We start from the raw sequence: 19461 nt of genomic DNA, 5'->3' as shown, positions 1-19461 counted from the left end.
TTCTTGTCATCCATGGGGATAGACATGGCCTCCAGAGTGAGGTACTCCATCACTTTTCCAGGGATTCAGGTGAAGCTGAGTGGCCTGTAGTTCCCTGGGTCCTCCTTCTTGCCCTTTTTGAATATGGGCACATTGCTTCTCTGGTTAACCTTTGTGAAGTAGATAGCTCTGGAAGACATTATTAATGAATTGTATCATGTTTGAGAATAGGAGCAGATCACTGTTAAATCCTGCCATTCTTTAAAATAATAACTGTCCTTATTGGTATTCATGTCTGAACAAAATTAAAATTCTTTTTACTTTCTGTTAATCTATAAAATTCCATATTGTGTTTATGGAAAATAGTGCAGTGTAAAAACAAACAAGTGAAACACTGCATCACAGAGTATATATTATAACCTAAAAATTATAAATATTGCACAGAGCATATCAGATTTTCAGTTCCTGGAAAGGAGTTAAGGGGGAATGCACCACCACAATCAGTAACAGTTCCTTTAAAACAACTGGATTCATTCTTTCAGAGTTAATGAAAAGATGTTTATTAGAATAGGATATTGTTTCCCTATAATTGTATCTTGTTTTCTTAGCCTCCTCCAGGAAATGTGAGAATGACTCATGTACCCAGTACCCAGCCAGCAATAATGAAACCAACAGAAGAATCACCTGCTTACACACAAATTTCAAAGGTTTGTTTATAACTTTCAGGCACTAGGTTCCTTTCAATTATAGTAATATAAATATGCTCCTGAAGTTGTGTATGTTATAAATAAACATTGTTTTCCTAATAATTTATGAAAATGAATACTGCCTTTAAGTAATCAGTTACTGCATGAATTTGTGTAATATTAGGTTGATCTTCATAACTGGAGATGTTAAATTTTGGAAAATAGACTTGGAATATTAATTTTGTGTTTGTATGTTTTTAATTGCTAATAATGCTTATTTTGTTCAGGAGCATGCCTTGGCCCAGGCAGAACTGCTAAAGCGTCAAGAAGAACTGGAAAGAAAAGCAGCTGAATTAGATCGCAAAGAAAGGGAAATGCAGAGTGTAAATCAGCAGGGGGGTATGCATAAAAATGTTTTTTTTTTTAATTACAGAAATTTCACTTTTTCTTAGAAACTGTTTTAGTTTTACAGTGTTACTGTAGTGAAACAGATCAAAGGGGGTTTTATAACCTCCTCAGGAAAAGAAAATTTATTTCATTTGGAACAATGCAGTGAAAAATAACTGACCTGTGCAGATTTTCACAGCAAAAATTTTAAATGAGGCCTATGTTACATGTTACTCTCTGCTATCAGCTATTTTTATTCTAGGTTAATATCCAAGTAATACTGTTGAATAGAAATGGAGCAGTTTGAGAAGTAACTTCATAAGTAACATCTCTGATTTCACTTCTGTCAGTATTTATAGCTGTAGGAGAATTTTACTCTTTTGAAACATTTTCTTATCTTTTGGCTATGTTACAGACAGTATTCTATGCTAATAGCAGAAAGATTTATTTTATTATTAATATTCTATTAATTTTTCATATGTTGCTTTGTAACCCATTGTTAAGATCTGTATCTCATTTTGCCACAACATTTAAGTAACCATCAGTTTTTATACTGCAATTTCACATATGGAATTTACATCCTCTTAACTGAAGATACTTTGCTAGAATTAGATCTACAGGAAAAAATTTTAGACTGAAATTAAAAAACCTCAAACAAACCAAAACACCATGCAAGGTTGACTTTGCGTGTTCCTTTCACTTGTATCTAGAAATCTGACTGTTGTATTTCCACATGTGCTGAGATTTTTTTTGCTGCTGTGGTTATTGGAATATACAGCAGCAATATTCCAGATTGCATGACCACTTAGTAATTCAAATTCTTAGAAACTTTATGCCACTCATCTGCTAGGATCTGGGAATAAGGAATTGCTATTCTTCTAAGGAAAAGAATCATGATGATATTGTCCCTACATTAAACAATTTTTATTTTCTCAGTATTTATTCTTTTCAATATCTCTATTAAATCTCTGTACCTCTTCTCCCAGATAATTTTTTGCTTGTTTGTTTTTTAATATTCTTCTTCATATATTGCTCTTCATCTAATTTCACTGACTTATATTGATGATCTGAATTGATCACTTGTCTCTTTCAGGCTTCAGGGACAGTCTTGTTCATCTATATCATAGGAAACAACTCTGATACTGCATGCATGTTTCATGATATTTCTAAAATGGATATTTACTGTTTTATTATGTTGCAGTTGTCTCCTAGTTTTGGCCAGAACAGAGTTAATTGTTCTTTTCTGCAGTAATGTGGCTGTGGGAGTGTCTAGGAGGTTATTCCATACTACCTTATGTCATTTGCCCGGGGTGGGGGAAAAGGACTTTCTCTCTTGTTTCTGAGAAGAAGGGTGCTCCTTCCACGGGGAAAAAGCATGGCCGGTAAAATGGTTGGTATTGCCACAGACTTTCTGTGTAAATAGTTTCTTTGTCTTATACCTTTTTTTATTACCATTGTTGCTGTTACTGTTCATTTTCTTATCTCATTGCTGTTTCCAGTAAATTGTTTTTCTCAACCTGTCATCTTTGCCTTTTGTGCTTCTAACTAGAGGGGGAAGGGAAGCGAGTGCTGGCATGGTTACAGTGGGAGCACTGAACTGGGGAATATCATTCCTAAACCATGACAAGTTGTTCACATCCAAGTGCTTGAAGAGTCCATGAAGAATCTAAAGGATTCTTTAGGAAGGTTGAATAGGGAAGAGAGAGCTCTTAAAGCTTGAAAGAGAATATTGGGGTTTTGCCAAATGACTGCATAAAAGGTACTGCACATCAGAAATTGTATGTTATGAATGAGGAGAACAATATTCCTTTCCTTCTGATTTTTTTCTTGTCACACTCATGCAAACTCCTTTGGAAACATTTTAGACATACTTTGATTGGAGGACAAAGTCTTTCGCAATAGTACTCCAGCTATTTGCATTCAAGATGCTGGCTGCACATTTAGGACACTTGTCATATGCAACTGACAAAAATGAAAAGATCTTCAAGCTGGTAGGTCTGCTCAGCAATAGGTCCAGGGAGGTGATTCTCCCCCTCTACTCCGCTCTTGTAAGACCCCACTTGGAGTACTGCACCCAGCCCTGGGGCCCCCAACATAAGAAGGATGGGGACCTGGTGCTGTTGGAGCAAGTCTAGAGGAGGCCACAAAGATGCTCAGAGGGCTGAAGCACCTCTGCTATGGAGACAGGCTGAGAGTTGGGGCTGTTTAGCCTGGAGAAGAGAAGGGTCCATGAAGACATAGCAGCTTTCCAGTACTTAAAGGGGGCCAACAAGAGAGCTGGAGAGGGACTTTTCACAAGGGTATGTTGTGATCGGACAAGGGGAAATGGCTTTAAACTGAAGGAGGGTAGGTTTAGATTAGATAGTAGAAAGAAATTTTTTACCAAAAGGGGGGTCAGGCACTGGGACAGTTGCCCAGAGAAGTTGTAGATGAGTGTAGTGAGTTGACCTTGGTCAGGTGCCCGGTGCCCACTAACCCACTGTATCACTCCCTTTCCCAGTGGAACAGGGGAGATAATAAGATGGAGAACAAACAGCGGGTGAGATAAGGGAGTTTTATTACAGTGAAAGAAAGAAATAAGTGAGTCTGTGTGCACATAAGTGAAGGGAAAAGTCTATCTCTACTTCCCATCAGCAGCGATGTTCAGACACTTCCTGGGAAGCAGGGCTTCAGCACTTGTAATTGTTCCTCCAGGAAGGCAAACATTGAAAACTCATGAATGCCCCTCCTTCCTCCTTCCTCCCTTAGCTTTATATATCTGAGCTGACGTTATATGGTTGTGTCCCCTCCCAGGATTTTGCCCACTCATCCCTTTGATGGGGGAAGGAATGTCAGGGGGGACAGCCCTACCCAGCAGTAGCCAAAACACTGGTCTGTTAACACCTGTCAGCTACTAATGCAAAGCACAGCACTGTGAGGGCTGTGAACTTTATCTCAGTCAGACCCAATACAATACCCCATCCCTGGAGACATTCAAGGCCAGGTTGGAAGGGGCTTTGAGCAACCTGGTCTAGTGGAAGGCATCACTGCTCATTGCAGGGGGTTGGAGCTAAATGATCTTCAAGGTCTCTTCCAACCCAAACCATTCTATGATGTCCTCAGTCTTCTCTTTTCAGTTTCTACGCAGTATTGCACTTGAGCTTATGTAAGGACCTGATAATAAGAAAAATGCCTCAAAAATTGCTTAGTCATTGTGTCTGCTTATCATAATCTCTTTTAACACCTGAAGACTATGTGCAGGATGGACTGTGAGCTGCCTTGAGGTCCAGAAAAAGAAGGGCAAAAGCTGTGCTAAATCAGGAGGCGAGAGAGAGAGGTGTTGCCATCATATTTTCTGAAAAATCCCTTCCTGGGAAGCTGAGAAACCTCAGAGAAAAATGAAAACAATAATTATCTGATCTTCTTCTGTGTTTTGCTGCTTTGGAATGTGGTTTGGACATTGTTTACCAACTGGTCATTGTTTGGTTTCATGTGAATTGTTTTGACTTAATGACCAATCACGGTCCATCTGTGTCGAGGCTCTGGTGAGTCACGAGTTTTTTATTAGTATCTTCTTAAGCCTTCTGTAAGTATCCTCTCTCTATTCTTTAGTATAGTTTAGTATAGCATAATATCATATCATATCATATCATAAAATAATAAATTAGCCTTCTAAGAACATGGAGTCAGATTCATCATTTCCTTCCTGCCACGAGGGACCCTGAAAATACCACAGAGAGGGACAAAAACTCTGCCCTTTGCCTCCTCACTCTGCTGCCTGCTAAAGCCTTTTTACAGCTGTGGAAACAACCTGAAGCCTCCCAGAGCTGAGACACTGCCAGCCTGGGGAACACCCTTTCCCCTTCCCCCCGCCATCCTTCATCTTTGGAGTGACCAGCACAAGTGGATCAGAGCCACGCATGAGCTGTAGGGACCATGCATTGCATCTGCATTTCAGAAGGCATTCCAGCTAAGCTGTCAACCCCAAGACCAGAAAATGCAGATAAACTACTTCAAGTGGCAGGGAAAAAAAAAAGGCAAAAAGTGCTTGCCCCCCCCACCCCCACCTCAGCAGAAAAGTAGCAGTGTTGTGATAAACTATCCTATGCTTTTAAAATAATCTTAGCTTTTTCCAACTTTTCTCTACTTTTTCCCTTTTGTTCTCTTTGCCTCTTTTACAGTTAATAAAGTGAAAATATAATTTTTTTTGTATCAGCATTTAACTTTGTTTTTATCTCATTTCAGGGAATATTCAAACCTGAAGCTCTTTCTGCAATTCACAGAGAACTCTCTCTGCTCCTCTGCCATTAAACAGATTGTAACATCTTATTAATGTGTGCTGCTTCCTTTTTCAGCTAGTTCATTTTGGCATGCCTGAAAATCCCTTCCTGGGCTTGCATGAATCTAGTTTGTGGGTAACTGCATTCATAGTGTAGGCATGTCAATAAAGTTATGTTAATAGGCCTTGAGATGGTAACTTGTGTGGAATGAAATAACTCAGCTAGGTTTTTGCTTATCAAGATACAGTCTTGGAATATGAGTATCCAAAGTGTATTTAGAAAAAGGCCACTTGGTTTTTGATCTTAAACCAACTCATCAATCTGTCTTTCAGTCTTAGTTGAAAATTTTGAAACTTGTGCCACAGGGGTGGGAAGACACATCAGATAACATTCTTCATTAAGAATTTGAACCATTATAAGATGTCTGATTTTTATGTGACTGTCTTGAAACTATCATTTAAGAAATCCCCAAGAAGATTTTAATATGGATGGGAATATTGCTTGGTTACCTTCTGTATGCTCCCTCCGTAAATACCCTGCTCTAAAAGGCTTGATAAAAATGGTGTCAGGGGATGATGCTGGCCAAATGCCAGTGTATCCACGAAAAATCATTCACTTATTCTCCTCTGCTATAGTTAAGCAAAAGGGGGGAAAGAACAATTAAAAAAAAGCTCATGGGGTGAGATAACGATTAGGAGGAAACACTTTAAGGGCAAAATAGGCTCAAAACTTGAAAAGATATGAAGAAAAATTTATTAACAGAATTAAAAAGAGGATAATGAGAGCTAAAATAAACCTTTAGAACATCTTCGCCCACCCCCAGTCCTACTTTCTTTCCCACCGACAGCGCAGGGAGACAAAAACATGGTCTTTTTAGTCCGTTTGTCACTTCTAAAAATCTTTCTTCAATTCGCTTAAGGAGAAGAGTCTCTTCTGCTATGCCATGGGGTACTTCCCATGGGAGACAGTTCTCTGTGAACTTTTCTAATGTGGTTCTAATTTGCACAAGTAGCAGTCCCACCCAAATCTGCTGCAATGTGAAGTCCTTCCCACGGGCAAAGTAGTCTTCCCACAACTGCTTTTTTTTCATGGGACATTTAGTTCATGGGGTTTTGTTTTTAAGGATGAGCTATTCTAGTATAAAAGCAAGGGTCTTCATCTTCTGTCTCTGGAAGCAAGGGTTCTCTCTCTGTACAAGCCTCTCTCCAGATCACAGCTTCTCAGCATCCACACGCTCCAGCATGAAAACCTTTTTCTCATGGGCTGCAGGTGAATTCTGCATCCCTCCATGCACTTCATGAATTACAGGGAAACTGTTGTATTATAGTCCTCACTATGGCTTGCAGAAAAATCTAAGCTCTGACGCTCAGAGCACCTCCTTCTCCCCCTCCCTCTTTTGCACCGACCTTAGTGTCACCATGTTGTTCTTCTCATGTGTCTTCATTTTTTTCTTTTCTCTGATTTGGGAGAGAATTGGTCTTTGTCTGGTCTCAAGTTCTATCAATTGAAAAGTTTTTATAGAGTTCTGCAGCACTGAAAAGTTGATTCTGTCCAGGCTCTGCACTGGGGAATTGCTTGTCATGTCTCTCATTGCTGATCATGTGGTCCTCACCGGCATTGTACTAGCTGCGCAGGCTGCTGGCTCCACTCCACACTTTTCCTCATGTGGGGCACTGAAAAAAAAAAAGCAAACAAAGTTCATTGCGAGCCATGCCGAGGTAGCCGCGGCTGCGTGGTGCTGCCCTGGCTGCCCCGATCTTGGCAACGCATTCCCAGCCACGTGGCCCCAGCCATGTGGTCACTCCTGGCGCTGGTTTTTTCCGCATGGTTGTTCACGGTGCCGGGATGGTTCCTGGCGGCATGGCCTAGTGGCGCCGCCAAGAAAGGGACCAGCTGGCTCCTCAGGGAAGGGGCCCGACTGGCTCCCTCACCACTCCTTAGAGGTGAGGGAAAAAGAGCTTCCCGTGGTTTTGTCTTTCTTAAATAGATTATCATAGAGGTGTTACCAGCTTCTCTAATTGGGTTAGCAGCATACCCATTCTCATGAAGCAATATGCGGAATAAATAGACTCCACAACCTGATGTAGTTATGAAGTAGGTATGTATTGTTATAAAATTGACTCAAAACGAGTAATTTCCAATCAAAGAATTTATTAATTATTGAAGCAGTTATACTACGTAAGCAAAGGCTCAGCGCTGGGCGACAGGGGAGTCTCCGCTCCACCTACTGCCGCACCAACTAGTTTCTGATTCAGTCCTTTTATCCTCTCCATCCTTCAGGAGTCCATGTTATCTCGGAGTTCTCTGCGCCTGCGCTGGTTGTTGCTAGAGGGTCATCCTTCTGTCTCCTGGTGGTCGGTGATAAAAGGCTGCGGAGTCTTCCTCAGCTGCGTCTTCTTCACCCTATGTCTTTATTTGGTGACTTCTCCGTGGAAAATTACCAAAATCTTATGATTAACGCAATATGTGCCCTATCAAGCTTAAGCAAGCAAATGTCCTGCCTTGCAAACTGTGCCCTATCAAGCTTAAGCAAGCAAATATCCTGCCTTGCAGACTGTTTATCTGCCCCTGCCCCTTCCCCAGCTTTTCCCTGGTCGTTATCTCTGTGAGTTATCTGCTTGTACCATTTGCTGGGTGGGACTATGTGTGGGCTCCTGCAACCCCTTCCCTGGTATCCTTGTAGCTCATATCTCATGAAGTAGTACAGAAATAGTCAGCAGACAACTCTTGTAACACACTGGTCTCTTTTTCGTGACGAACAAAATGTAGTCCTTCATCTCAATCCCCCCTTTGTTTTGATACTCAATTTTGTTCGTCAAAACGCTCTAATTCCCTTTTGCTGAGCTCCAGAGATTCTTCTGGATCATCCATCTTCAAGGTTTCGTATTTTGCTCGTATGAGCATAAGGTGAGCAGCTTCTAATCTGCCTTTTACAATGCTAATCAATTTATTAAAAATACAAGGGCCAAACGTGAGTCCCAATAGTAAGAGAAGTAGTGGACCCGCTATCGTTGATAATAAAGTTGTAAGCCAAGGAGAATAGTTAAACCAAGATTCATACCAGCTTTGGTGTTTTTCCCTTTCTCTTTGTCTTCTTTCTAGCCCCTCCCTTAGTTTTGCCATTGAGTCCCGTATAATTCCGCTCTTGTTTACATATGTGCAGCATTCTTCTCTTAAAGCAGCACATAGTCCTCCTTGTTGCAGGAATAATAGATTTAACCCCCTTCGATTTTGTAAGGCTACCTCTGCTAGGGAATCTAATGATTCTGTGAGGTCTTTGATGGAGGTTTCGATCCTCCTGAGGTCTTCATCTACAGAGGCTCTTAGTTCTTGGAATCCTCGGTGTTGCTGTATTAGTGAGGCTATTCCTGTTCCTGTCCCGGCTGCACCTATTCCTAGTAACATTGCTACAGTGAAGGTTGTGAATATTTCCCGTTTCACTATGTGGGGTCCTATATTTTGATATTGTTCATAAACGTACTCTACGGGGTGGTAAAGGACTCTGGGTACTATCAATACTTGAATACAAAAGTCACTGGATTCATTAAATCGGTCTATATTTATACATGGGGTGACTCCAAGAGTGTTACAGACCCATTTAGTATTTGCTGCTGGCAGTATCCAGCTGGCAGGTTTCTTAGGGTCACTCAAATTCCCCATAACCTGACATAGATGTCGTTTTTCCACTGGTACTCGTCCTATACATCTTCCTCTCCCCATTACCCTTGCCAAGGTTATCCCTCTCGATTCTTCTCCTTCTTTTTTCCATAGGCACCTAGCTGGGTTGGTCCCATTTACTCGTCTGCTTTTTGCTGTTACCCCTATGGCTTCATAGAACGGGGGGTTTACAGTGTAACACAGCCAACATTCCTCAGTTAGATTTGGATGGGTCTCATTCAGGACTAGGAAAGTGGCCTGTAATATTTTCCACAAGTCCCCTTCTCCCGGGTTTTCAGGTCCTTGGGTCGAATTAGTAAAGTTTTGCTTATACATTTCTGGAAGACTAGTGATTGGGGCTGTTTCTGATTCATTTCCATTATTTTCTCCTAGCGTTAGTTCTCCAGCTATCGCCTGGTTTGGTCCAATTGGTTCGGGGTCGTGTGGCACGGTTGTCTTTTGGATTATAAAGTGCCCCCCTCTGTCTGTCCCTGGTTCCCATAATCGGGCTCCCCACATTTTCCCTAATAACCAGACTTGGTCATGTGGTTTTGTCCCATTAATGTAAATCATATTGCATGTTCCATCTAACCCTCCTTCTTTCTGGGTATATGTGGAAGTGGGCTGTGTACACCCGTATGGACCCCATCCAGTTCTGATAAACCCGTCCTCGTTCCCCCCAAAGGAGCTTACTGATACACAGTCCCAATAAGCACAGTAAAAGTGTCCTGGATAGTTACAATACCCTTTTCCCGGGTTTGAGCTTGGACAAAAATAATATCCAAACTGATTTAAACATGGATTTACAGGTATTAAATCACACAAAGTACATAAAAAGCTGGGTGTGCCAGACGTGATTTTGGTCTGGATAACATACTGGTCTTCCCATCTAATCAGTGACCATTTGAAGGGTTGATGTGAATACCCTTCTGCCCCTGAACTTGTTACAATGCACCAGAAAAGAATTAAGGCTTGTAATTTGGGGCTGTCATTGTCGGAGCTCAGGTTAAATTTTACCTTTGGTTTCCCCAGTGGTGGGTTACCAATCCTGGGGCAGGACGGCCAACATTTCCTGGACATCCCATATGGGGGTCGGGGCTTCCGACAGACTCCACTGGTTATTACCTCTCTGCCTCGCCCGACGACTCGGTTGCTGCGAGCCTCGGGGTTTACCATCTTCTCGGCAGCAGAGGTATTCTTCAGGAGCTGGATAAACCTCCCGTTTCCACTTTTTAGCACTGGCGGCCCAGTTATTAGCTTTTATTAATGAGAGGTCACGCCGCAAATTGGGGTCCTTCTTCTGACACACCACTTCCAGGATGTCCAGGAGAAAGGGGATCGGTTCGTTAGGGTGGTAGCAGAACCGATCAGGATTTACCCCTTTGGAAAAGGTTTCCCACCACTCGTCAGATCCAAGCTTTACCTCCCCCGTAGCAACTCTGCTACTAAGAATGATAGAAGTTAGTCTCCTCTCTTTCTCATAGCACGGCGTGCAAATTCCCCTAGGTGTTCTACCACTCCGACAATGAGACCACCAAGGTTCGTGACACAATTTACAGGAAAAGCATACAAGGGGGTGACAGTCACAATCTAACCAGTTACACTTTAACCTTATATCTTTGTTTTGTGCTTTTTCCCCCTTCCATGGGTGCCCTTTATGTTCTAATCTCGGGGACTTAAAGTAGGGCTTTCTTAACTCGTCCTCTAAGAGTTTGCAATATCCAAGAGCCTCCCGATTCCCTATTAGCTGGGTTTGGAGATAATGGTTATCTCCAACCCAGATTACTATCCAAATCATTTATCAGTTCGTTTCAGCTTTAATTTGGTTTCTCCCGGGAGACTGCAAACCTCCCAGCTGTGAGGGGGTTTCACCGGTCCTTTTATGCGACTAGCATGAGTCCATCCTTTTTCAGCGGTTCGTATGGCTGCTTCTGTGGTGAGGAGTACTTGGAACGGTCCTTCCCACCTTGGAGTCAAGGGGTTTTCTTTCCAGCTTTTCACGAGCACCCAATCTCCTGGCTGTACCTGGTGTAAGATAAAATCTAAAGGAGGCCGTTGTGCTAACATACCTTTTTCCCATAATGCCTTTCTGTACTTTGTCAATTCCACCAAATATTTTTGTGTACATGTGTCATTAATGACAGGATGTTCGTTAGGATTTTCTAGGTTATACGGCATCCCATACATCATTTCAAAGGGTGATACCCCTAAATCAGCTCTAGGTCTTGTTCTTATATTTAGCAACGCTAGAGGAATACATTTAACCCAGGTCAAATTGGTTTCTGCTACCAGTTTGGTCAATTGCTTTTTTATTTCCCCATTCATTCGTTCAACTCGTCCAGAGCTCTGGGGATGCCAGGGGGCATGTTGTTCCCACCGTATGCCCAGAGCTGTTGCTAAGTTTTGGGTAACTTGGGAAATAAAATGCGGCCCTCTATCTGAGTCAATGACTTCTGGGACCCCATATCTCGGGATTATCTCTTCCATCAATATTTTCGTAACTACTTTGGCTGTTTCTCTTACGGTTGGGAAGGCTTCCACGAAATGTGTTAGGTGGTCCACCAAGACCAATAAATATTTGGTTCTCCCTACTTTGGGGAGCTCGGTGAAATCTATCTGAATGTGGGAGAAAGGCCTTTTCGCTAGCGGTCGGCCTCCCTCCGGTAATTTTCTCAAATTTTTTCTATTTACTTGTAAGCAAATTAGGCATCCTCTGGTTACTTGTTTGGCAATGTCCCAGATTCCCACACTCACATACTTTGCAGCAAAATAATCTACCAGTCCCTGTGATCCCCAATGTGTTTTTTGATGTATCTTAGTCAGTAATCTATGTGCCAATGCTCTGGGTATTATTTCTCTGCCATCTGCTAATTTCCATGCTCCTTGTGCATCCCTTTTAGCTCCTAGTTTTTGTATTTTATTCTCTTCCTCTTTATTAAACTTGATGTCGGGGTCAGGTTCTGGCGTTTGGGAGTGTTCTATGTTTTCCTGCAAAGTGAGGAGTCTCAGGGCAGCCCGTTTAGCCTCCTGGTCAGCTGCATTATTTCCCCTACTTCTCAAATCCAGTCCTTTTTGGTGACCTTTCAGGTGAACTATAGCTATTTTTCGGGGTTTTCGTAGGGCACTGAGCACATCTAATATTAATTTACGGTGAACTAAATCTTTCCCTTGTGAATTTATTAGTCCTCTTTCCTCCCATATTTTGCCAAATGTATGGACTACCCCATAGCTATATTTCGAGTCCGTAAAAATAGTCCCATCTTTTCCTGTTAACCATTCCAGGGCTCGTAGTACAGCATATAGTTCACATGCTTGGGCGGACCAGGATCCACTAAGGGGTCCCGATTCTATCACTTCCAGGTTGGGTCCCCTTATGATAGCATATCCTGATTTTCTCCTTCCCTCAACTACTCCGGAGGATCCATCCACAAACAGTCTTTCTCCTTTTTCCAATTCCTCTTCTTCCAAATCTGGTCTGATTTTTGTCTGTTCTTCTATAGTCACTATACAATCATGTGTTAGTGCTTCTTCTGGTCCTCCATATAAGAAGGAAGCTGGATTTTGGATATTAGTAGTTTCTAGAGTTAAATTTGGAGCCTCAATTAATATTCCTTCATATTTTAGAAGCCTTGCGTCTGAGATCCATTTTTCAGCCTTTTGCTGTAAGACTCCCCGTATGTTATGGGGGGACAGCACTTTCAGGCTGCTATTAAATGTAATTTTCCGGGCTTCTTCTACCAAAAGAGCACATCCTACAATTGCTTGTAAGCACGTAGGCCATCCTCTGCTTACTGGGTCCAAGATCTTTGATAGATAAGCCACCGGTTTCCTTTTCTCTGCCCATTCTTGAGTAAGGACCCCATATGCGACCCCCTTGTCTACGTTTATGAACAAAAAGAAGGGTCTATTAGTATTAGGTAAACTTAATACCGGGGCATGGATTAGGCTTTCTTTAAGCTCTTGCAGCCTTTCGGTGTCCTCCTGATCCCATTTTAGGAGTCCCTCTTGAGTAAGTTTCTGATACAAGAAAGTCGCCTTACTACTGTAGTTTTCAATCCATTGACGACAATAACCAGTTAGTCCAAGTATTTGCCTGATTTGTCTCTTATTTCTTGGAATTGGTAATGCTAAAATCGGCTGTATTCGTTCGGGGTCTATTCTCTTCTCTCCTTTCTTTAGATAATGGCCTAGGTATTTTACTTCTTCTTCGACAAATTGTAGTTTTGCCTTGGAGACTTTCAATCCCTTTAATCCTAAAAAGTTCAATAACTTAATACTTTCTTTCCGTACATTCTCTTCCTGCTGCCCCGCCAGGAGTAGATCATCTACGTATTGGATTAATGTAACCCCTGGCCCCACTTGGTAATCCTGTAAAATTTGCTCTAAAGCCTGCCCGAAGAGATTAGGGGACTCAGTGAATCCCTGAGGGAGTACCGTCCATCTTAATTGTTGTCTCCTTCCCGTATCGTATCGGGGTCTTCCCATTCAAATGCAAAATAATCCCGGCTTTCTTTAGCCAAAGGGCATGCCCAAAAGGCATCTTTGAGATCTATAACACTGTACCATAAATTCTCAGGCCCCAGTTTAGTCAAGAGGGTATAAGGATTTGCCACCACCGGGAACCGGGCTACAGTTCGCTTGTTTATTTCCCTTAAATCATGCACCAATCGATAGGTGCCATTTGGCTTTTTAACTGGTAGGATGGGAGTATTGAAGGGAGACATACAGGGTTCTAACAATCCATTATTCAACAACCTTTCTATTTCTGGTTTTAATCCTCGTCTCCCTTCTGGGGATAATGGGTATTGCTTAATTCGGACGGGGACATCCGGATTTTTGATAGTTACCGAAAATGGAGTGATTTTTAGCTGTCCCACGCTCTCAGGCGTGTACCAGACTTCGGGGTTAATTTGCTTTTCATCTTCTACCCTTAAAGGGCATAATTTAATTTTTAATTCCTTATTATCTACACCTATACTAATCCCTAATTCTATAATCATGTCTCGCCCGAGCAGATTATAATCTGACTCGGGTACCAATAATAGATTTCCCATCCCTATTTTGGATCCTGATTCTATAGTCACATTTTTTATGATTTGTACTTCAAAAGGTTCCCCTTTCGCCCCTATGACAGTGGCAGTTTCTTTAGAGATGGTACATCCTTTTGGTAGGTTCTGTACCGTGGATCTTTCTGCCCCCGTATCTACCAAGAATTCCATTTCTTGGTTGTGGGGACCCACTTTAAGTTTTATCAAGGGCTCTTTATGATTTTTCCGGGTCCCTACCAAATAGAGCCCCTGACCCCCCTAGTCCATTTGGAACTGCTTCTCGTCTCTGATTCGGACTCTACATTCTCGCTTAAAATGCCCCTTTTTTTTCCGCAATAAAAACACACCTTCACCCCTTCTGACTCCCCTATACTTTTCTCTTTTTGTTCATTCGAACCTCCCTTTCGCCCTTCTCTTTGGTACCTTCCCCCACCTGTTGCTACGACCATCAACCTTACTTGTCTGCGGTCTCTTTCGTCGTCCCTACGGACATATACTTTCTGTGCCTCCCTAAGCAGTTCATCCAGCCCCCTGTCCTGCCAGTCCTCTAACTTCTGGATTTTCTTCTTTATGTCGTCCCACGATTTTAAAACGAAATGGACTTTCAGCATTGACTGTAAAGTTTGGCTATCGGGGTCCATTCCGGAGTACAATCGTAAGTTCCGCCGTAATCTCTCGAGCCATTCCGTAGGCGACTCGTCCTTCTTTTGCCTATCATTGAATGCCCGATCTATATTTTGCCCCCTCGGGACTGAGTCCCTAATCCCCTGAATAATTATGGTCCTTAAATCCTGCATATGTGTTCTATGTGCCGCATTTTGGTGGTCCCAATGGGGGTTCTGTAGGGGCCATTTAGTGTCCACAGCCGGGCCTTGGACATGCTGCGTGTCCCAAATACGCATTCCTTCCCTTCTTATCATATTCTGTTCTTCAGTAGAGAACAGAATGCCCAAAATGGACTGCATTTCTTCCCAGGTATAGATGTTTGGTCCTAAGAACTGGTCGACCCTCTCGGCTACCCCAAAAGGGTCCTCTAATAAATGTCCCATGTCCTTCTTAAAGTCTCGTACATCTGCCGAACTCAAGGGGACAGTAATAAATCCTATACCCGCCTGTGGTCCACCCATAGGCATCTCCCGTAGAGGGAATAGCCCCGTCTCAACCCTACTGCCGCTCCTTGTAATTGGGCCTTGGTAACCGGTTTGGTTAACCTCCCCTTGGTTACCCTCTTCATCATTGTTCGGTGCAGGTGGTTGTGGAGGTGGTGGGGCATTGGGTGCTAGCGGTGGGACATATGGGGGCGGTGCTATAATTAAGTCGCCCAAATGATTGTCCCTCTTTCCCTTTTTGTCCGGATCCCCTTTCCCTTCTCTTAATTGGAAAACATACACTTCGGGTCTTGCTACCCATATTTTGGCATAATCACTCTCCTCTTGAGAGAAGGGCTCTTTAGAATTTACCCATAGGTTCATAGCCTGTCGAACCCAGTCTTCAGATGATCCAAACACGGGCCAAAAAACTTTTTTGGAAATCTCTTTCCCACCCCATACTTCCATGCAATAATGTATCATTCTGGCCCTATCCTTAGTCTCGGTCCCCGGGTAATGCTTCCAATTACTAAGCATAAATCCTAGGGGACTGTCCCTTGGAATGGGGGGGAGTTTGACTTGGGTTGGGGTCTTGCTTTTCCCCTGCCCCATTCGTCCGGAGTGCCTTCTTTCACTCTAAAATTCCTTTCACTTCCCCTTTTTCGTGGCCCGAGCCCTCGCGGGTCTACGGGAACCGCACTACTCAAGGGTCCGCACTCACTTGGAGAGTCCGGCTGCCGGCCCTCCTCTCATTCACACTTGTCCACCGCCACACTCCGGGATCCCAACCCCGCCCGAACGGATTCCCTTTTATACTTACGCGTCCTGCGTCTTCGTCCGGACTCCGTGCACAGATTATTAAGGGGTTCACCGGTATAATTTGTCCCGTTTGCTTACTAGTATATATTTTAGGGTCGTCGGTGAGAGTGGCGGAGGTTCTCCCAGAGGGGCCACCCGGAAAGCACTGGATGAGGCGCCCCCCACTCTGGGTAGATCTTACCCGATCCAAACTCTCATCCGAGTCACGGCACCAAATTGTTATAAAATTGACTCAAAACGAGTAATTTCCAATCAAAGAATTTATTAATTATTGAAGCAGTTATACTACGTAAGCAAAGGCTCAGCGCTGGGCGACAGGGGAGTCTCCGCTCCACCTACTGCCGCACCAACTAGTTTCTGATTCAGTCCTTTTATCCTCTCCATCCTTCAGGAGTCCATGTTATCTCGGAGTTCTCTGCGCCTGCGCTGGTTGTTGCTAGAGGGTCATCCTTCTGTCTCCTGGTGGTCGGTGATAAAAGGCTGCGGAGTCTTCCTCAGCTGCGTCTTCTTCACCCTATGTCTTTATTTGGTGACTTCTCCGTGGAAAATTACCAAAATCTTATGATTAACGCAATATGTGCCCTATCAAGCTTAAGCAAGCAAATGTCCTGCCTTGCAAACTGTGCCCTATCAAGCTTAAGCAAGCAAATATCCTGCCTTGCAGACTGTTTATCTGCCCCTGCCCCTTCCCCAGCTTTTCCCTGGTCGTTATCTCTGTGAGTTATCTGCTTGTACCATTTGTCAGCGGGAAAGGTTTCCCTGCTGGGTGTTAATCTGCCCCTGCCCTTTCCCCAGCCTTTCCCTGGTCGTTATTTCTGTTAGTTATCTGTTTGTACCATTTGCTGGGTGGGACTATGTGTGGGCTCCTGCAACCCCTTCCCTGGTATCCTTGTAGCTCATATCTCATGAAGTAGTACAGAAATAGTCAGCAGACAACTCTTGTAACACACTGGTCTCTTTTTCGTGACGAACAAAATGTAGTCCTTCATCTCATGTATGTCAGCGCCTGGCACAAGCGAGATAGCTCTCATGAAAGCTTGTGCCCTGAGTCCTGGTCTGACCCACATCTTTATTCATGAAGATGTTCCATATGCATTACATTACACAACCTTTTCATACATATTCAACCCCTGGCCCTGCCTGTCCTCGCCTCGCATGGTAATTAGATCCACACCCTTCTGGGCATGCGTTGCTTGCTGTGGTGTTAGCACGGGGGTCTTTGGTGGTCTCTGAGGCCGAAGATTGTGGTCTTCCTCATGATTGAACTTTTGAACTTTTCTCCTTTGTGCACGCGCTTTGGTCCCTTGGTGCTTATCTGAGTACGTCTGTCTCAGTCTTGATGAGCTTGGAGACAGAGGAGCCTCTTTATCTGGGATTCGTCTGTCTCAGTCTTGATGAGCTTGGAGACAGAGGAGCCTCTTTATCTGGGATTCTTGCATTCCTTGGTCTTCCCCCGGTTTTGTTCTTTATGCAAGAAGCTTCAGAAATTTGCATTTTCCTATGTCCTTTGTACTATGGCAGAGGTTTCTGTCTGGTTCGGCTGTCTCTGCCCGGACACGGGTATGGTGGTTCTTGGGCGGCCCGCGCTTCAAAAGACAAGTCTGGACTCTTCGGTTTTTCAATCTTCAGATTGTTTATTATTTCTTATCTACAGAATTTTCTGTCTGCCCAACAGAGGTCTGACCTGCAAGGCAGCCAAAGGCACTCTGACCACCCACGGGGCGGTCGTGTCTTTTTATACTAAAAACTACGTACATGATATTTACCTTTATTTCCCAATACCTTTCACCCACATTAGCAAGTGCACCTTTACCATGAACCAATCCCCAAGTGCCAACATCACCACAGAAAATGGAAGACAAGAAGAAGAAAGAAGAAGGACGAGACATGCCCTGATCCCTCCATCTTGTCTCCATAACCCCCCTGTACCAAAAACCCCAAAATCTATATTTCACCCTATAAATGTGTCTTCCACCCTTCACTCCCAAGCGATTCTCACGTCCTCAAACAGGTGTCACTTCCTTAGAAGGATCAAAATCAAGCCACCAGACACTCCTGGCAACATTCCAGGATTTCCGAGCCCCCCCCAAGGGTTCTCTCAGTAACTCTGGACATCCGGAGTGATGTGCTGAGTTCCCACAGGTTTCTTAAGTAAAAGGCTAAAATTCAACACATAATTCTACAACCTAAAATTTAAATGCTTAATTCATATTGCTAACTCAAGTGAACTCCAAAAACCTCCATTTCACTCAGAGCCAGCCAGCGACTAGTTCTGTCAGGCATGGAGGAAGTCCCCAGCAGCTTCTCACAGAAAATCACTTCTGTGGCTGGCTTCCTCCCTCCTCACCAAAAAACAAGCCATATAGAACCACCACAAATGGTCAGTGGAAGTGGCAGAAAATTTAACAGATAATTAGTGCCTTGTACCTGTTTGGACAGAACTACCAGCTTCATCTTTTCTGAATGACAAAAGAAATAATGCAAGTGTGTAATTTTTGCAAGTTTTCTGTTCTTATGTGGTGGGTTGACCTTGGCTGGCTGCCAGGTGCCCACCAAACTGCTCTACCACTCCCCAACTGGATAGGGGAGAGAAAATAAGATGGAAAACAACTTGTACGTTGAAATAAGTATTTTTACTAAAGCAAAAGCACAAGTTTGCATGTGCACAAGCAAAGTGAAAAAAAAAAGAGGTTAATTCTCTACTTCCCATCAGTGAACGATGTTCAGCCACTTCCCAGGAAGCAGGACTTCAGCATTCATAGCAGTTGCTCCAGAAGGCAAACACTGCAAACAACAAATACCCCATCTTCCTCTTCCTTTCCTTAGCTTTTATATCTGAGATGATCTCATATGGTATGGAATATCCCTTTGGTTATTTTGGATCAGCTGGCCTGGTTGTTTCCCCGGCCAGGATCTTGCCCACCCCCCAGCCTACTGACTGGGGGAAGAATATTGGAGAGACAGCGCTGATGCTGTGCCAGCAGTAACCAAAACACAAGTGTGTTCTCAACACATTTCCAGTTCCCAATGCAAAGCACAGCACTGGGAGGGCTGCTATGGGAAAATGAACTCCAGCTCAGCCCCACCCAATACAGATAAACTGCTAGTAAAGGCATGATTGAAGATAGCAATTGCAAGCAAAACCTAGTCAGAATTTTAAATAAAGCTTTGTTTAGGTTAGTCTCTAATTCAGCTCCACTTTTTTAATATCGTAATTATTGTATCTCTTGCACACAGAATTTGAAATGCTATGGTAAAGGTTTTTTGTAGTTATCTCAGTTGAATCTCTGAGTCTATGCTTGTATTTATTTGTGTTCTGCAGAATGTATACTCTAGTCTGTGAGCAGATTAGCATACAGGAAATCCAAGTGTCTGATATTGTGTTGACCTTTGTGGTATCCTCACTCTGTCACACAACTATATCAAAATATATTGATGCTGTAGGGAATCTTCTTGTAACAAAAAGAAGTAGTTTACACCATTTAAATAGCTGCTTTTCTTCAGGCTTATGGGCTTTTAAGTAAAGCTTTGACTGTAA

General features: G+C 43.1%; 1 protein-coding gene and 1 long non-coding RNA gene across 2 annotated transcripts in view; one reads left to right on the top strand and one right to left on the bottom strand.

The window, feature by feature from the left end:
- LOC139598991 (secretory carrier-associated membrane protein 1-like) overlaps window positions 1–19461 on the top strand; it is a 98306-nt gene that overhangs the window by 55388 nt on the left and 23457 nt on the right. Inside the window, exons 3-4 of the mRNA XM_071445923.1 lie at window positions 588–686; window positions 953–1064. Coding sequence (XP_071302024.1) covers window positions 588–686; window positions 953–1064 — 211 coding nt within the window. The remainder of the gene's footprint in view (window positions 1–587; window positions 687–952; window positions 1065–19461) is intronic.
- On the bottom strand, window positions 7446–16909 carry LOC139598992 (uncharacterized). The gene is made up of 3 exons (XR_011682119.1): window positions 15925–16909; window positions 10841–10993; window positions 7446–7733 (listed from the first exon to the last, which is right to left on the bottom strand). It is a non-coding gene; the product is annotated as an uncharacterized lncRNA (long non-coding RNA).

This window comes from Agelaius tricolor, unplaced genomic scaffold (assembly GCF_023055355.1).
Source record: "Agelaius tricolor isolate 1412-34295 unplaced genomic scaffold, bAgeTri1.0.p SCAF_21, whole genome shotgun sequence".
In the NCBI taxonomy this organism is placed as follows: Eukaryota; Metazoa; Chordata; class Aves; order Passeriformes; family Icteridae; genus Agelaius; species Agelaius tricolor.
This window is presented reverse-complemented; position numbering and strand designations above follow the sequence as displayed.